The sequence below is a fragment of the Oncorhynchus keta genome, chromosome 20, assembly GCF_023373465.1.
Source record: "Oncorhynchus keta strain PuntledgeMale-10-30-2019 chromosome 20, Oket_V2, whole genome shotgun sequence".
Lineage (NCBI taxonomy): Eukaryota > Metazoa > Chordata > Actinopteri > Salmoniformes > Salmonidae > Oncorhynchus > Oncorhynchus keta.
Window position 1 is genome coordinate 16,209,370 of NC_068440.1, and position 17,652 is coordinate 16,227,021.

Consider the following 17,652-nt stretch of genomic DNA (forward strand, 5'->3'; position numbering starts at 1 on the left):
TATGTGTGTGTGTCTACTCTGTATAAAGTGAAAAACAAAATGCATTATAACTATGCAGATTTTTAAAAAAGTTCTTATTTTCATAATCGCAGAATGAAGTTGAGGCAAATATATCGCCTCCAATGAAAATAACTAATGATTTAAAGATGCTGTGGTTGTCCACAAAACAGAAGCAGTGTTGAATGTTATGAATTATGTTACATTTCCAAGTCACATTATTTATCATCTTCTGCTAGAGTCTCTAGTTCTATAACCCCTTCAAATGAATGTAAACCAAATACATCCTTTATCCATCCCTGCTTGTCTTATCCCAGTCGCCTCCTGCCAAATGGTGAACTCTGCTCCGTGTTTTGCGTTCGTCTGAACGCTTCAGTAAAATGGCTGTGTCTCTCGGAGCCTCGTGCTGGTTTGGTCGGTATCTTGCTGATACTCTCGTTCTGTAACAGAAAGCCTACCCACATTTTCTGTCGGGTCATTTAATTCCCTGGATTCTTATTTATATACTTCCAGTAACTTTTCAGTCGAATCGGAGACGGGAGTGGATGCCGGATTCGGTCCGGAGGTAGGGGGAATGATCCGGGACACGGGTACATTGTTATAAATAATTGTATTTATGTTCAATGCTATTCAGAGAGCTCGATTGTGAGTGACTCGCTGTGAGAGAGGCAGATAGGGAGATCATGGCCGCGCAGGTCGCTAGCGTCGCCACTCTCAACACTAGCCCGCCATCCGAACTTAAAAAGCCGGATCGGGACCCACTGGAGGAGTCGGTACCGGGAGAGAAACAACGTGAAAATAAGGAACCTGGATCTGACAACGGATCTCCGGGCCAGAAGGATCTGCAGGACGGGGCCGATGCTGGAAATGTAGGGGGAGGAGGGGAGCCTGACATGAAGAACGGGAACTCGTCCAGGGTGAATAATAATAACAACCAAAATGATACGGGGGGACCGGAGGGGAATAACCACCCCGGGATGGGCCATCACCACCAGGGCTCATTCCCTCCACCTCCTTACGGGTACAACCAGCACTACAGCCGGGGCCCTTTTCATCAACATGGCGGACAACAAAGCCCTGGCATGGCAGCTGCAGCGGGGCCGGCAGTGCAGTCAGGCAACATGATGGACCCATACCCGCCCAACTCACAAGACCACGGCTTCCCCAACCATTTTAACAACTACAGCCCCTTCCCGAACCGGACTTCTTATCAGGGCCAAGGATACGCCATGAATTCCCCGCGTAATAACCAGCCCCCGGCGGCTGGGGGGCAGCCAGGCAAGCAACAGCCAGCAGGCGGAACTGCTGCCTCGTACAATAATCAGAGGTATAACATGGGAAACACACAGCCCACGTCTACCCCGACATTAAATCAGCTCCTTACGTCTCCCAGCTCTACGAGGAGCTACCAGAATTACCCACAAGGAGACTATAGTAACCAGGAAGGGGCTGGCAAGGGAGCAGCAGATATGGCCAGCAGTCAGTATGGTGGGGGTCATCCGGGTTGGCAACAAAGGAGCCACCAGCCGCCTCCTATGAGCCCAGGGAACACGGGACAACCTCTGAACAGAAACCAGGTAAACTTTCCCTCAGTACTGGTGCACTTTGAGCAAGTTACACACAGCTCTGTGTTGTGGTGGACCAGCCTTTGCCAATGTAGCGAACCGTATCTAGCTCTCTAAAATGGCTGCCTCTCTGTTTTCTCCCTTCACCACCTCCTATAAGAGCATTTAAACAGAGAAACAAGCCTTGTCTGTGCTAAAATACCAAACTCTCCGAGCTAGGAAAGATTTAGCCAGGTTCGGGGACACGAGTGTGAGGAGAAATTGGGCCAAATGTGTTTTCTTTCTTTGCTTACCAGAACTTGTACTTCAGCTTGGCAGTTATTTCTCCAGCTAGCTATGTCGCTAAAGAATCCCTGCTAAAAATGTATTCATACACGTTATATTTTGCCCCTGTATCCCCGAGTTGTACCGCCAGTAAACACAGCCGTGATTTGAGTGAAATCCGTTTTGTTTGAGATTTGAATTATGGAGGTAAAATCCTGCTGTCAAAGCCAGGAGACAGTTGGTCTTCGGTCGACATGCTGGCTGACATCTGATTGGCTCCCCATTCCCTGCTCCTGGTAATTTGTAATTGCATTATAACGCTGCAGAAATCAGCCACATCAGCTCTGGCAATGTAAACATGACATTACTAATGTTATTCACCTGCTTTAGCCTGTTTTAACGGAGTATGTTGCATGACATTTCGCCTGAATGAAATGCAAACAAAATATTGATTTGTATTGTGGTCAGCATGCAGCAGCCTACATTTTATTTTTGTGTCCATGCATGTGAAATAAAACACTGCAAAATATACTTTCTGGATGGTTTCATTGAACACATGATGTTGTGTAAGTCCCTCTAGTAATTTGCATGATAACTGTGTTGCCTGGCACTGAAATAATACATTACTTGTATTTGTTTAGCGTAAATCTAGGTAAAATCTCAGCCGTAGACTACATGCAAAAATACTGTGTTTATACTTCGACATGCATGTACAGCTCCACAGACAGATTGGAGATGTGGCAGAGCTCTAGTGCTGACTCTGGAACAGCAGAGGGAGTAGGTGTGACTGTTTCCCCAATGCTAGAATAGTGCTCATAGCTGATCTCGGATCAGCACTAAGAGGAGAGACTGGAGTTCTGTTGGAGAATCTGACTGGTGTTGTGTGAGAGGATCTGAGTGGCTGGATAAGTTGTAGTGTTTACAAGCAGCCAAGGTGTAAGCCAAGTTACTATGATTACTTTCACGTGATGCTACACTGTGTAACCATGTCAACAGACTTCCTGTTTTAGAATGTTATCAACCACATGTAGGCTAGGTGAGAGTTAACCTCCTGAACATTGAATAGCCAGGCCTATTTGACATTTCTAACTTCTTTTTGAAGTTTAGATGGAATTTTTTGATTTCCGTTTCTTGGCAATTATGTCATTTGCACGTGTTGTTCACATGATATTCAACGTTAGGGTTTAATGTGTTTTAAAAAATAAGCATTTTAAACAAGTTATTGGTTAGCTCAGTGGTTTCCAACCATGTTCGGTTACTGTATCACCAATTGAATTTTGCTCTGCCCGCTGTACCCCAGAAGTACCCCCTCGTGCATTTTAGCAGTAGGCCCATGGTCTCGTGATCCTTCTCGAGTACCCTCTGTGGATAGGCTAAGTACCCCCAGGGGTCCAGGTACCCCTGGTTGGGAACCACTGAATTAGTTGATGATGACTGCTACATTTTTCAGCAGTCTGTGGACTGTTCTTTCCTCTGTTTTATTCCTCTCCCCAAGAGACACTGGGAACACCTGTCTCAGACACTTTCATTCCTTCTCCCAGGTGTTTGTGGTCTCCTGTTCATTCTCCTGTAGGCCAAGCTGTGTAGTGGACAATTTAAAAACCCGGGACTGCAATTTGTGATGCATTCAGCCACAGCTCTGCATGTGGAGCTGCTGGAGAGTTGAAGAAACAGAGTATTATGCTGTTTCCAGTGCCATTCTTCTCTGAGAGCCTTGTGTTAAATCCTGTTATGTTGTTAAAATCTATTGTGTGATCGACGTGTGTTATTCTTGAATTGTGCTGTTCACATACTCGTGCTCGCACAGTTGCTACATCGGAATATAAATGCCATTGCCTCTCCTCAGCCTTCTCATTAGTAAGCTGTGCCTGCCTAGGCTACAATATCACTGTTACTGACAATGTGTTTCAGTTTCTGTATTTGGAGTTGATGTATTTGTACAGATCTATGGACAGAGGTCATCGCTGTCTATTTCCCTAAACGATGCCCAGGTTGTTAGGGGCCTGGTGCTGAGACTCTGGGGCTTAGAGTGAATGGAAAAGTTTTGCTTGCTCTTTTGGGGTCTTGTCCCGATTTACGGCAGGGCACTTTGAGACAAATGTTGCTTTTAAAAGGGAAAATTGATTGCTGAAGAAACCCATTTGCTTGATGAAGGTCGGTTGCAGGGGCTCATTTTCTTTGAGGCAAATATGAAGGTGAGAGCTGTCTAGCCTAATGCCTGTCTAATTGACCGCAGACAGACAGACCCAGGCCTTTTCTGTGAGAGAACAACACACACCAGGCTAAAATCACATCTGGTTGGTGTCCAATACAGATTGTGGCCATTTTATTTTTTGTGACAACACAAACCCTGGATAATTTGAAGCTACCAACATGGACATATGGTAGTTGGCCACACATTCAGCTCGACCAAGGTTGCGTTCGTGTGTCTGTCTGTGGTACTGGAGTTTGACCGAGGGGACCTTGATGTGCTGGACCAAAGTCTAGGTGACGTCTCAGTTTGACCGGACTAAAACTAGTCTGCCCATACTGACAGGTGATGGCTTTACCATTTTCTGGAATCTTCTAGGTAAATATTGATAGGAACATGATTACTGATTTTTAAGGTGAAATGTTGTCAGTCTCTCAGCAACCAAGATGTACTGTTTGGAGGTACTTGAGAGGACCAGGGTTGAGAAACACTGCTATAGCCAGTGATGTGGTGAGGACTGTGAGGTGTGCTCTACTATATTGTGGCTGTGCACTGAAGGATTCTATCCTGTGTCTGTCTGCAGTGCTGAGTAATGATTATCCACACGCCAAACGGCCAGGACAGAGTGCTGCCTCGTTTGTGTGTGTGCCATGTGTGACGGGCTGATCCTGTGTGTGAGAGGGGGAGAAAGAGTGTGGGTGATCCCCAGGGGAGGGGGAATGTTTTTGTGAATGATCTTTGGCTGCCTGTGACAGCTGTGTGTGTGTGTGTGTGCGTGCTTGGCTGTGTGTTCCCGCGTGGCGGATGCCTCGGGAGGATCTTCTCTCTGTGACCGGCTCAGTGCTCCACGTGCCACCAGTTATCCGTCTCTCCTCTTCAGTCAGACAGACCAGACAAGTGGTTTTCCGCCCTGAGAGAACAGTGTAGGAGGTGGTGCATACGGACTACAGTTCCTCTCCTTCTCGTCTTTTGTCCCCCTCTTACCCTACAGTATCCTCTCATTCCACACGTGGTCCACCACTTTTTTCCTGCCCTAATCAGGCCACTCTTACCCCCCTCAAATCATTCTCTCCTTCTTGTACTTGAACCAGCCACTGCCCTGAGAGCAGTGGTATGGGATTGGGGCCATGCTAGTGGTCTACCACTAAGTGAAGCCTACAAGATGGACTGGAGGTCCATGTGCAGCTTAAAAACAAAGGCTAGCATTTATTTAGGACTACGCACATTTAAAATATAAAAAATAAGTGCAAACCCATTCAAATCTGTCATTCTTCTTGTCTCTCCATGTTTGGCCAAAATGTCAAACTTGGGCTGTTGCTTAACTCCAAGGTTGGAGTGTAAGGGTAATTAATTTATTTTGACATTTAGGTGGTTTATCTTTAAAAAGCACTAGATTAGCATAGTTATGCTAGCGTGGCTGCAGACTTAATTTACGTGACGTATGATGTGTGTTTTATCGAGACGCAGGTTAACCTTTAAATGTGTGACTGCAGAGTGGAGAATGGCGGTTCAGCTGTTGATTCTGGGGTGTAGGTACATTTTGTTACTGTACCTCACAGCTTTTCATACACAGCTCTGCTCAGGCTAGCTCTCTGTGCTAAAATGCCATTGGCTTCATGAGGGATGGGAAAGCGGACGTTGCAGAGTCTCCTTGCAATGCATTTTGGGGAATACCATCATTGAGGTTTGAGCAAACCCAAATCTATATTTCACAAGTTAAAGTGAAATGGTACAGTTACTGACTGTCATTTGTTTCTACTGCTCTGAAACCTGTTTAGTATTGTTTCTCCTTGGGCCTCCGGCTCCACCACCATGTAGACCAGATGTAAGGGTGGCAGGCTGCAGCGTTGATATCTCCCGCCATGCATCAACCTCTCCACGACCCCACAATTTGCATGTCTCAGGCCTAACCGTTGCATAGCGAAATGTGTGCGTGTGTGTGTGGCTGTTGTTGCTTCGTTCCATTGCAGTGCTGGATGTGCAAATTCACCAGTCCAACGGTTCTACTCCCCCCTCTGAGGCGTGCTTACCTATAACGGCGACCAACTACCGCTACTTGAGTCAGTTAAGACTAGGGAGAATGGAGTCAGTCAGGTGTTGTCTGACTGTGTGTGTTTGTGGGTTAGGTGTGTGATCCAGACATACAGTGGGGCAAAAAAGTATTTAGTCAGCCACAAATTGTGCAAGTTCTCCAACTTAAAAAGATGCGAGGGCTGTAATTTTCATCATAGGTACACTTCAACTATGACAGACAAAATGAGAAAAAAATGATAGAAAATCACAATTTAGGATTTTTAATGAATGTATTTGCAAATTATGGTGGAAAATAAGTATTTGGTCACCTACAAACAAGCAAAATATCACACGGGGGGACCTAGTGAATGACCTGCAGAGAGCTGGGACCAAAGTAACAAAGCCTACCATCAGTAACACACTACGCCGCCAGGGACTCAAATCCTGCAGTGCCAGACGTGTCCCCCTGCTTAAGCCAGTACATGTCCAGGCCCGTCTGAAGTTTGCTAGAGAGCATTTGGATGATCCAGAAGAAGATTGGTAGAATGTCATATGGTCAGATGAAACCAAAATATAACTTTTTGGTAAAAACTCAACTCGTTGTGTTTGGAAGACAAAGAATGCTGAGTTGCATCCAAAGAACACCACACCTACTGTGAAGCATGGGGGTGGAAACATCATGCTTTGGGGCTGTTTTTCTGCAAAGGGACCAGGACGACTCATCCGTGTAAAGGAAAGAATGAATGGGGCCATGTATCGTGAGATTTTGAGTGAAAACCTCCTTCCATCAGCAAGGGCATTGAAGATGAAACGTGGCTGGGTCTTTCAGCATGACAATGATCCCAAACACACCGCCCGGGCAACGAAGTGGCTTCGTAAGAAGCATTTCAAGGTCCTGGAGTGGCCTAGCCAGTCTCCAGATCTCAACCCCATAGAAAATCTTTGGAGGGAGTTGAAAGTCCGTGTTGCCCAGCAACAGCCCCAAAACATCACTGCTCTAGAGGAGATCTGCATGGAGGAATGGGCCAAAATACCAGCAACAGTATGTGAAAACCTTGTGAAGACTTACAGAAAACGTATGACCTCTGTCATTGCCAACAAATGGTATATAACAAAGTATTGAGATAAACTTTTGTTTTGACCAAATACTTATTTTCCACCATAATTTGCAAATAAATTCATAAAAAATCCTACAATGTGATTTTCTGGATTTTTTTTCTTCTTCTCATTTTGCCTGTCATAGTTGAAGTGTACCTATGCTGAAAATTACAGGCCTCTCATCTTTTTAAGTGGGAGAACTTGCACAATTGGTGGCTGACTAAATACTTTTTTGCCCCACTGTATCCTTAAGCACCCTCTGTTCCTGCCTGCCTGGCTTGGCCCCGCTGGCTTGGTTCAGCTGGGTATTTCTGGCATGTAAATGGTAGCGTAGTGACTGAGTGACAAACTTATTATCGTACGGGGGTCATCCAGGCCACTGAGGACATCATGTGACCTGTTGCTGTGGCGTCATGGGATTGTCTTATCTGTTTGGCTGATGCATAAAACAGAACCACTCTAATGGCTAAAATAGAAGCTAGCCTCATGGGCCACAAAGCCTATTTATCCATGACAGTACCTTTTTTTAAAACCAGAATAATTCTGCTGCAAATGTCTTACGTTCTGGGTTGGTGAAAACAGCGTGGCTAATGAAATTTGAGCAAGGAAGGATATTGATGGTTGGCCAATCAAAGATCTGGAGTTATTGTAGGGTTGTACCCCATGGAGTCCAACCACCAGCAGCCCGGGCCTCTCTTCAGGATATGAAGGACCTGGCTAGAAGATGGGTGTGGTGTGAGGGTGACAGGTCAGTCTCCTGTCTCTGACCTGATATTATACTGCCTATAGAACAATACAAAGCCAGAAAAAGAGTTGTTCTGTCAAATGGGAGAATACATTTTGATTGCTGAGTAGATACAATATACCTGTAATATTGTGTTTGGTGTATGACGGCTACAGCTTTGTGTTCTTCTCCCAACCTAGGCCAGACAGTACTTTACAGACAATATTGGGAAAGTCCTCCATTTGAAAAAAGGGTAGCTATCTAGTCTTATAGTAGAGTTCAACATTTAGGCGACTTGTCCCGTGGCACAACGGGCTGTGTCAAGTGAAAGCTACCAGCCCGAAGGTGAAATTGACCCGCCCCCACTGGACATGATCAGCTCACAGAGAAGGATTCTCACAACAGCCTCGTCTTTATTGTAGGTTTTAGGCTCAAAAGCTAAAGGCCTGTGAACCTTGTTTCATCCCGGTAGCTTCCAACAGGTGCAACCGAAGCCTTTTTAATCCATGGTGTGTGGGGGCTCCTGTGTTTAATCCTTTTGTCCTGTAAATCTTTAGGCTTTTTGCCAACAGCTGGAGGAACATCTGGGCGTGCTGTAGTAGTAGTGTGGTACATCAGTCCTCACTCCCTCCCCAGACGATGGGGGCGTAAGCAGGAGAGGAGGTATTTGTCTTGTTTTATTCCAGTCTTCTAGCGGTCAGCTTAGAGTCCTAACCAATGCTGTTGTAAGAGTGGCGGGCATGGGTTTAACTTGTATACAGTTGAAGTCGTAAGTTTACATACACCTTAGCCAAATACATTTAAACTCAGTTTTTCACAATTCCTGACATTTAATACGAGTAAAAACCCCCAGTCTTAGGTCAGTTAGGATCACCACTTTATTTTAAGAATGTGAAATGTCAGAATAATAGTAGAGAGAATGATTTATTTCAGCTTTTATTTCTTTCATCACATTCCCAGTGGGCCAGAAGTTTACATACACTCAAATAGTATTCGGTAGCATTGCCTTTAAATTGTTTAACTTGGGTCAAATGTTTTGTGTAGCCTTCCACAAGCTTCCCACAATAAGTTGGGTGAATTTTGGCCCATTCCTCCTGACAGAGCTGGTGTAACTGAGTTAGGTTTGCAGGCCTCCTTGCTCGCACAAGCTTGACCCCAAGTATGCTTGACCCATTTGCGACCAAGCTTTGACTTCCTGACTGATGTCTTGTGGATATATTGAAGCAACATCTCATCATTTTCCTCCTCATGCCATTTATTTTGTGAATTGCACCAGTCCCTCCTGCAGCAAAGCACCCCGACAACATGATGCTGCCACCACTGTGCTTCATGGTTGGGATGGTGTTCTTCAGCTTGCAAGCCTCCCCCTTTTCCTCCAAACATACAATGGTCATTATGGCCAAACAGTTCTATTTTTGTTTTATCAGACCAGAGGACATTTCTCCAAAAAGTACGACCTTTGTCCCCATGTGCAGTTGCGAACTGTAGTCTGTATTTTTTTAATGGCGGTTTTGGAGCAGTGGCTTCTTCCTTGCTGCGCGACCTTTCAGGTTATGTCGATACAGGACTTGTTTTTCTGTGGATATAGATACTGTTGTACCGGTTTCCTCTAGCATCTTCACAAGGTCCTTTGCTGTTGTTCTGGGATTGATTTGCACTTTTCGCACCAAAGTACGTTCATCTCTAGGAGGCAGAACGCGTCTCCTTCCTGAGCGGTATGACGGCTGCGTGGTCCCATGGTGTTTATACTTGCGTACTATTGTTTGTACAGATGAACGTAGTACCTTCAAGCGTTTGGAAATTGCTCCCAAGGATGAACCAGACTTGTGGAGGTCTACAATTTCTTTTCTGAGGTATTTCTTGGCTGATTTCTTTTGATTTTCCCATGATGTCAAGAAAAGAGGCACTGAGTTTGAAGGTAGGCCTTGAAATCCATTCACAGGTACACCTCAAATTATGTAAATTAGCCTATCAGAAGCCTATAAAGCCATGACATCATTTTGTGGAATTTTCCAAGCTTTTTAAGGCACGGTCAACTTAGTGTATGTAAACATCTGACCTACTGGAATTGTGATACAGTGAATTATAAGTTAAATAATCTGTCTGTAAACAATCATTGGTGAAATTACTTGTCATGCACTAAGTGGATGTCCTAACCGACTTGTCACAACTATAGTTTGTTAACAAGCAATTTGTGGAGTGGTTGAAAAGTGAGTTTTAATGACTCCAACCAAAGTGTATGTGAACTTCCCACTTCAACTGTACATTTGGTTTGTTTACATTAGCTCTTTAACAGGTATGGATGGTTGCAAACCCGCTCTGACAGGTGACTATTTGGCCCACCAGATGTAATATTTATGTTAAAAACCAACGGGTAATTGACCGTTAATAGACATTTTTTTTTAGCTGTTGTGTTAGTTTTTTAAAACAGTTTCACCAGCTTTAGCTATGGGCCTGTGATAGTCAGGGGGACAGGGAGGAAGACTGACGTACTGCTATAGAAAGTGTTGTTATGGGTGTTCTTTAGCTATGGGCCTGTGATAGTCAGGGGAACAGGGAGGAAGACTGACGTACTGGTATAGAAAGTGTTGTTATGGGTGTTCTTGCTCCTCTTCGTACATCCTGGTCAGAAAGCAGTTGTCCTGTTTCCTGAGCATGTGGGAACACTCACTGGATTAGGCCTGTTCAGGAGGTTTACAAGTTGAGTAGTCCTGTTTCCTGAGCATGTGGGAACACTCACTGGATTAGGCCTGTTCAGGAGGTTTACAGGTTGAGTAGTCCTGTTTCCTGAGCATGTGGGAACACTCACTGGATTAGGCCTGTTCAGGAGGTTTACAGGTTGAGTAGTCCTGTTTCCTGACCATGTGGGAACACTCACTGGATTAGGCCTGTTCAGGAGGTTTACAGGTTGAGTAGTCCTGTTTCCTGAGCATGTGGGAACACTCACTGGATTAGGCCTGTTCAGGATGTTCACAAGTTGTTTCTTAGAGTTGGTTTGAAGTAGCTGTACTAAATGGCTTAACATCCATGTTTGACATACGCAAAACCGACCCGCATGTCATAGGGCCTAAGTGACAGTGACAGCCCGTTTTAATGGAGGCCCTGAGTGCTCGAGCCCCAATGTGCATGTGTGGAGGGCTTTACAACAGAACAATAGTCTTTGTAGGTTCTAGGCCATGTGGCTGATTAAATTACCAGGACTTGTTTATTGTCTTCCCCCAACCCATCTGTTTGAGTCCACCGTGACACACAGACACTGGGCGAGAAAGGGCGCACCAGTATCATCAGTCCCTTCCACTGCCCTCCCAGGCACAACTGGCCCTCCCCTGGCCCTCCCCTGGCCCTCCCAGGCCCAACTGGCCCTCCCCTGGCCCTCCCCTGGCCCTCCCCTGGCCCAACTGGCCCTCCCCTGGCCCAACTGGCCCTTCCAGGCCCAACTGCTCAACCTTCTCTGCCAGGAGTGCTCTGGCTTTCCTCTATGCAGATTAGCCATGTGCTAATTTCATTTATTTATTTGGGGGAAAGAGGGGGAAAAAAGGGCAGAGGGAGGGAGGAGTTTCCTCCAGTGATTGATTAGATGAGTGGACAGAAAGAGAGAACAGTGTGTGGTAGAGAGAGACAGAGGGAGGGTGTCTGGCTTCTTATCTTGTGGTTGGCTCATAAACCTTTGTGTTCAGCTGCTATCTTTTTACTGTCATGCTCCACCAGTCAGCTTAGAACTGAACTCAGAATGTCGGCTACAATGGGGAAAAGTCATGCTTCTGCAAAGTCATGTGGAATACACTATATTCCTTTTTTGGGGAATGTAAGCAGATAATGGGAATGGTAGGTTTATTTACAATCTTGTAAGATTCATCATGAAGAAAAACATTAATGTGGAGGTGTTGAAATACCGACCTTGGTGTGTTTGGTGTAGGGCTGACCTCATTTAGTCAACTGATCGATTGTTTGGTCGATAGGCTGTTGGTCGACTGAGATTTCTTTTAGTTGAGCAGTTGCAAAAAAAAACATTTTTCTGATTTGCGCAACAGCTCTGGTGGACACTCCTGCAGTCAGCTTGCCAATTGCGTGCTCGCTCAATTTGAGACATCTGTGGCATTGTGTTGTGTGACAAAACGGCACATTTTAGAGTGGCCTTTTATTGTCCCCAGCACAAGGTGCACCTGTGTAATGATCATGCTGTTTAATCAGCTTCTTGATATGCCACACCTCTCAGGTGGATGGATTATCTTGGCAAAGGAGAAAAGCTCAGTAACGGATGTAAACACATTTGTGCAAAAAATGTCTTGTTTCTAGCCATTTTGAGCCTGTAATCGAACCCACAAATGCTGATGCTCCAGATACTCAACTAGTCTAAAGAAGGCCATTTTTATTGCTTCTTTAATCAGAACAACAGTTTAATTATAATTTATTTAGTCTTGCTTACAATATCCAAACTGTAAAAAACAAGACATTGTAATCTAACAGCACCTGTTAGTCATACATAATATGCTGCAGCATTTGCTCCTGACCTTCCTGTTCTTCATCTCTAGTATTTTCCACAACTTGTCCCCCGTTTCAGGTTTGTCACATGACAGCATAATGGATGCAGATGACGCGTTAGGGGTGTTAGGAGTTTATTGATGTGATTATGATATGCTATAGGTCAGGACATATTGGTCACGTGCATGTGACGCTAACGAATCACGTAAGGAGATCAAGGGTTGAGGGAATAGGGTCAGCATACCAATTGCTTGCTCCCTCAACTTGAGACTGGCATTGTGTTGTGTGGCAAAACTGCAACCCGTGTAACAATCATGCTGTTTAATCAGTTTCTTGATAATCCACCTGACAGGTGTGGCATATATGGACAAAGGATAAAATGCTCACTAACAGGGATGTAAATAAATTTGTTGCCAACATTTGAAAGAGTTAATATGTTTGTGCATTTGGAACATTTCTGGGATCTTTTTATTTCAGCTCATGAAACATGGAACCAACACTTTACATGTTGTGTTTATATTATTGATCAGTGCAGTTTATTTCATTAAAAGGACGTTAAAGTTGTCCCCTATAAAAAAGTAACCTGATTGTCTGTTCTTTCAACTAATCGATTGGCAGGCATTTTATGTGTATTTTTCCATATATAGACACCCTCTGTGTGTTTCAATAAAATAAACGATATGCATTGAGCTTGTCTGATGCTTAAAGCTTACGGTTTGATGAAATAAGACAAATGCCTCGAGGGTGCCAGATATCTAGAATATTTGTTTAATGGTGACGTGACCTCAGCAGAAGTCAGGGCATTCTTCGTGGGATTCGCAGAGTTGTTGTCAAGGAAGTGAGTTTGTGTTTTACCGTCAACCAATCATGTCAATGTGGACTTGTACAGCGCCCTCTGTGTTACAACATTTGCGCGGCGCATGGGGAGTTGGCCTCTGGAGCCTCTGTCACACCATCCATGTGGACAATCCGACCACATCTTTCAGATCAAAAGACTGGACTACCGACGTTATCTGCCTGAGGGAGTTACCAACTGGCCCCTCTGTAGCGACGTTACCTGAACGCCCATCTGGGGCCCGCTAATCGTTAGCTGTCTTATCGGCTGCTATCTGAATAGGTCTATCGGACAATTTTCTTGGGTCACTATAACTATATCTATAATGCCAATTGGATTGATCCCCTCTACCACACGGTACCCCACTAATCTACCGGCGGAAACGCACGATGTGGCTAAAAACAGACCTACATCCTCTGCCAGCTTGCTACCCATGGCCTGGCTAGCTGTCTGAATCGCCGTTACCCCAACCAACCTCACTACTCACTGGACCCTTATGATCACTCGGCTAAGCATGCCTCTCCTTAATGTCAATATGCCTTGTCTATTGCTGTCGTGGTTAGTGTTTATTGGTTTATTTCACTGTAGAGCCTCTAGCCCTGCTCATTATACCTTATCCAACCTCTCAGTTCCACCACCCACACATGCGATGACATCACCTGGTTTCAATTATGTTTCTAGAGACAATATCTCTCATCATCACTCAGGTTTACCTCCGACCATACCTTTGTCTGTACATTATACCTTGAAGCTATTTTATCGCCCCCAGAAACCTCCTTTTACCTCCTGTTCCAGACGTTCTAGACAACAAATTCTCATAGCTTTTAGCCGTACCCCTATCCTACTCCTCCTCTATTCCTCTAGTGATGTAGAGGTGAATCCAGGCCCTGCAGTGCCTAGCTCCACTCCTATTCCCCAGGCGCTCTCTTTTGATGACTTCTGTAACTGTAAAAGCCTTGGTTTCATGCATGTTAACATTAGAAGCCTCCTCCCTGAGTTTGTTTTATTCACTGCTTTAGCACGCTCTGCCAACCCAGATGTCCTAGCCGTGTCTGAATCCTGGCTTAGGAAGACCACCAAAACCTCTGAAATTTTCATCCCTAACTACAACATTTTCAGACAAGATAGAACGGCCAAAGGGGGTGTTGCAATCTACTGCAGAGATAGCCTGCAGAGTTCCGTCTTACTATCTAGGTCTGTACCCAAGCAATTTGAACTTCTACTTTTAAAAATCCACCTCTCTAAAAACAAGTCTCACCGTTGCCGCCTACTATAGACCACCCTCTGCCCCCAGCTGTGCTCTGGACAGCATATGTGAACTGATTGCCCCCCATCTATCTTCAGAGCTCGTGCTGCTAGGTGACCTAATCTCGAACATGCTTAACACCCCAGCTATCCTACAATCTAAGCTCGATGCCCTCAATCTCACACAAATTATCAATGAACCTACCAGGTACCACCCAAAAGCCTTAAACACGGGCACCCTCATAGATATTATCCTAACCAATTTGCCCTCTAAATACAGCTCTGCTGTTTTCAACCAAGATCTCAGCGATCACTGCCTCATTGCCTGCATCCATAATGGGTCAGTGGTCAAGCGACCACCCCTCATCACTGTCAAACGCTCCCTGAAACACTTCAGCAAGCAGGCCTTTCTAATCGATCTGGCCCGGGTATCCTGGAAGGATATTGACCTCATTCTGTCAGTAGAGGATACCTGGTTATTTAAAAAAAAAATGCCTTCCTCACCGTCTTAAATAAGCATGCCCCATTCAAGAAATGTAGAACCAGGAACAGATATAGCCCTTGGTTCTCTCCAGACCTGACTGCCCTTAACCAGCACATAAACATCCTATGGTTAGACTGTAAACTCTCCTTCCAGACTCACATCAAACATCTCCAATCCAACGTTAAATCTAGAATTGGCTTCCTATTCCGCAACAAAGCATCCTTCACTCATGCTGCCAAACACCCTCGTAAAACTGACCATCCTACAGACCCTCGACTTCGGCGATGTCATTTACAAAATATCCTACCATGCCCTACTCAATAAATTGGATGCAGTCTATCACAGTGCCATCCACTTTGTCACCAAATCCCCATATACTACCCACCACTGCGACCTGTACGCTCTCTTTGGCTGGCCCTCGCTTCATACTCGTCGCCAAACCCACTGGCTCCAGGTCATCTACCCTGCTAGGTAAAGTCCCCCCTTATTTCAGCTCGCTGGTCACCATAGCAGCACCCACCTTGATCTGTTCCACATTTTGTTACGTTACAACCTTACTCTAAAATGAAATGATTTACAGTGCCGTGCGAAAGTATTCGGCCCCCTTGAACTTTGCGACATTTTGCCACATTTCAGGCTTCAAACATAAAGATATAAAACTGTATTTTTTTGTGAAGAATCAACAACAAGTGGGACACAATCATGAAGTGGAATGACATTTATTGGATATTTCAAACGTTTTTAACAAATCAAAAACTGAAAAATTGGGCGTGCAAAATTATTCAGCCCCCTTAAGTTAATACTTTGTAGCGCCACCTTTTGCTGCGATTACAGCTGTAAGTCGCCTGGGGTATGTCTCTATCAGTTTTGCACATCGAGAGACTGACATTTTTCCCCATTCCTCCTTGCAAAACAGCTCGAGCTCAGTGAGGTTGGATGGAGAGCATTTGTGAACAGCAGTTTTCAGTTCTTTCCACAGATTCTCGATTGGATTCAGGTCTGGACTTTGACTTGGCCATTCTAACACCTGGATATGTTTATTTTTGAACCATTCCATTGTAGATTTTGCTTTATGTTTTGGATCATTGTCTTGTTGGAAGACAAATCTCTGTCCCAGTCACAGGTCTTTTGCAGACTCCATCAGGTTTTCTTCCAGAATGGTCCTGTATTTGGCTCCATCCATCTTCCCATGAAATTTTAACGATCTTCCCTGTCCCTGCTGAAGAAAAGCAGACTCAAACCATGATGCTGCCACCACCATGTTTGACAGTGGGGATGGTGTGTTCAGGGTGATGAGCTGTGTTGCTTTTACGCCAAACATAACGTTTTGCATTGTTGCCAAAAAGTTCAATTTTGGTTTCATCTGACCAGAGCACCTTCTTCCACATGTTTGGTGTGTCTCCCAGGTGGCTTGTGGCAGTTTTTATGGATATCTTTTAAGAAATGGCTTTCTTGCCACTCTTCCATAAAGGCCAGATTTGTGCAATATACGACTGATTGTTGTCCTATGGACAGAGTCTCCCACCTCAGCTGTAGATCTCTGCAGTTCATCCAGAGTGATCATGGGCCTCTTGGCTGCTTCTCTGATCAGTCTCTTCCTTGTATGAGCTGAAAGTTTAGAGGGACGGCCAGGTCTTGGTAGATTTGCAGTGGTCTGATACTCCTTCCATTTCAATATTATCGATTGCACAGTGCTCCTTGGGATGTTTAAAGCTTGGGAAATCTTTTTGTTTCCAAATCCGGCTTTAAACTTCTTCACAACAGTATCTCGGACCTGCCTGGTGTGTTCCTTGTTCTTCATGATGCTCTCTGCGCTTTTAACGGACCTCTGAGACTATCACAGTGCGGGTGCATTTATACGGAGACTTGATTACACACAGGTGGATTGTATTTATCATCATTAGTCATTTAGGTCAACATTGGATCATTCAGAGATCCTCACTGAACTTCTGGAGAGAGTTTGCTGCACTGAAAGTAAAGGGGCTGAATAATTTTGCACGCCCAATTTTTCAGTTTTTGATTTGTTAAAAAGTTTGAAATATCCAATAAATGTCATTCCACTTCATGATTGTGTCCCACTTGTTGTTGATTCTTCACAAAAAAATTGTTTTATATCTTTATGTTTGAAGCCTGAAATATGGCAAAAGGTCGCAAAGTTCAAGGGGGCCGAATACTTTCGCAAGGCACTGTATTTCCCTCAATCTACACACAAACCCCATAATGACATAGCAAAAACAGGTTTTTAGAAATGTTTGCAAATCTATCAAAAATACATTTCACATTTACAGAAGTATTCAGACCCTTTCCTCTGTACTTTGTTGAAGCACCTATGGCAGTTATTACAGCCACGAGACTTTTTGGGTATGAAGCTACAAGCTTGGCACACCTGCATTCTTCTCTGGACGCAGTCCCAAATACAGTAACCGCAGTCCCAAATACAGTAACCACAGTCCCAAATACAGTAACCGCAGTCCCACCCCTCCTCCCCCTTGCTGCCCTCACAGGACCAGTTTTCTCACCCCTCCTCCCCCTTGCTGCCCCCACAGGACCAGTTTCCTCACCCCTCCTCCCCCTTGCTGCCCCCACGGGGCCAGTTTCCTCACCCCTCCTCCCCCTTGCTGCCCCCACGGGGCCAGTTTCCTCACCCCTCCTCCCCCTTGCTGCCCCCACGGGGCCAGTTTCCTCACCCCTCCTCCCCCTTGCTGCCCCCACGGGGCCAGTTTCCTCACCCCTCCTCCCCCTTGCTGCCCCCAC

General features: G+C 45.1%; 1 protein-coding gene across 1 annotated transcript in view; it reads left to right on the plus strand.

The window, feature by feature from the left end:
• Positions 1 to 312: 312 nt before the first annotated feature.
• The window catches only part of LOC118399471 (AT-rich interactive domain-containing protein 1A-like), a 125,585-nt gene continuing 108,245 nt past the window's right edge, over positions 313 to 17,652 (plus strand). Inside the window, exon 1 of the mRNA XM_052472173.1 lies at positions 313 to 1,574. Within this exon, the coding sequence (XP_052328133.1) occupies positions 681 to 1,574 (894 nt within the window). The 5' untranslated portion in view covers positions 313 to 680. The remainder of the gene's footprint in view (positions 1,575 to 17,652) is intronic.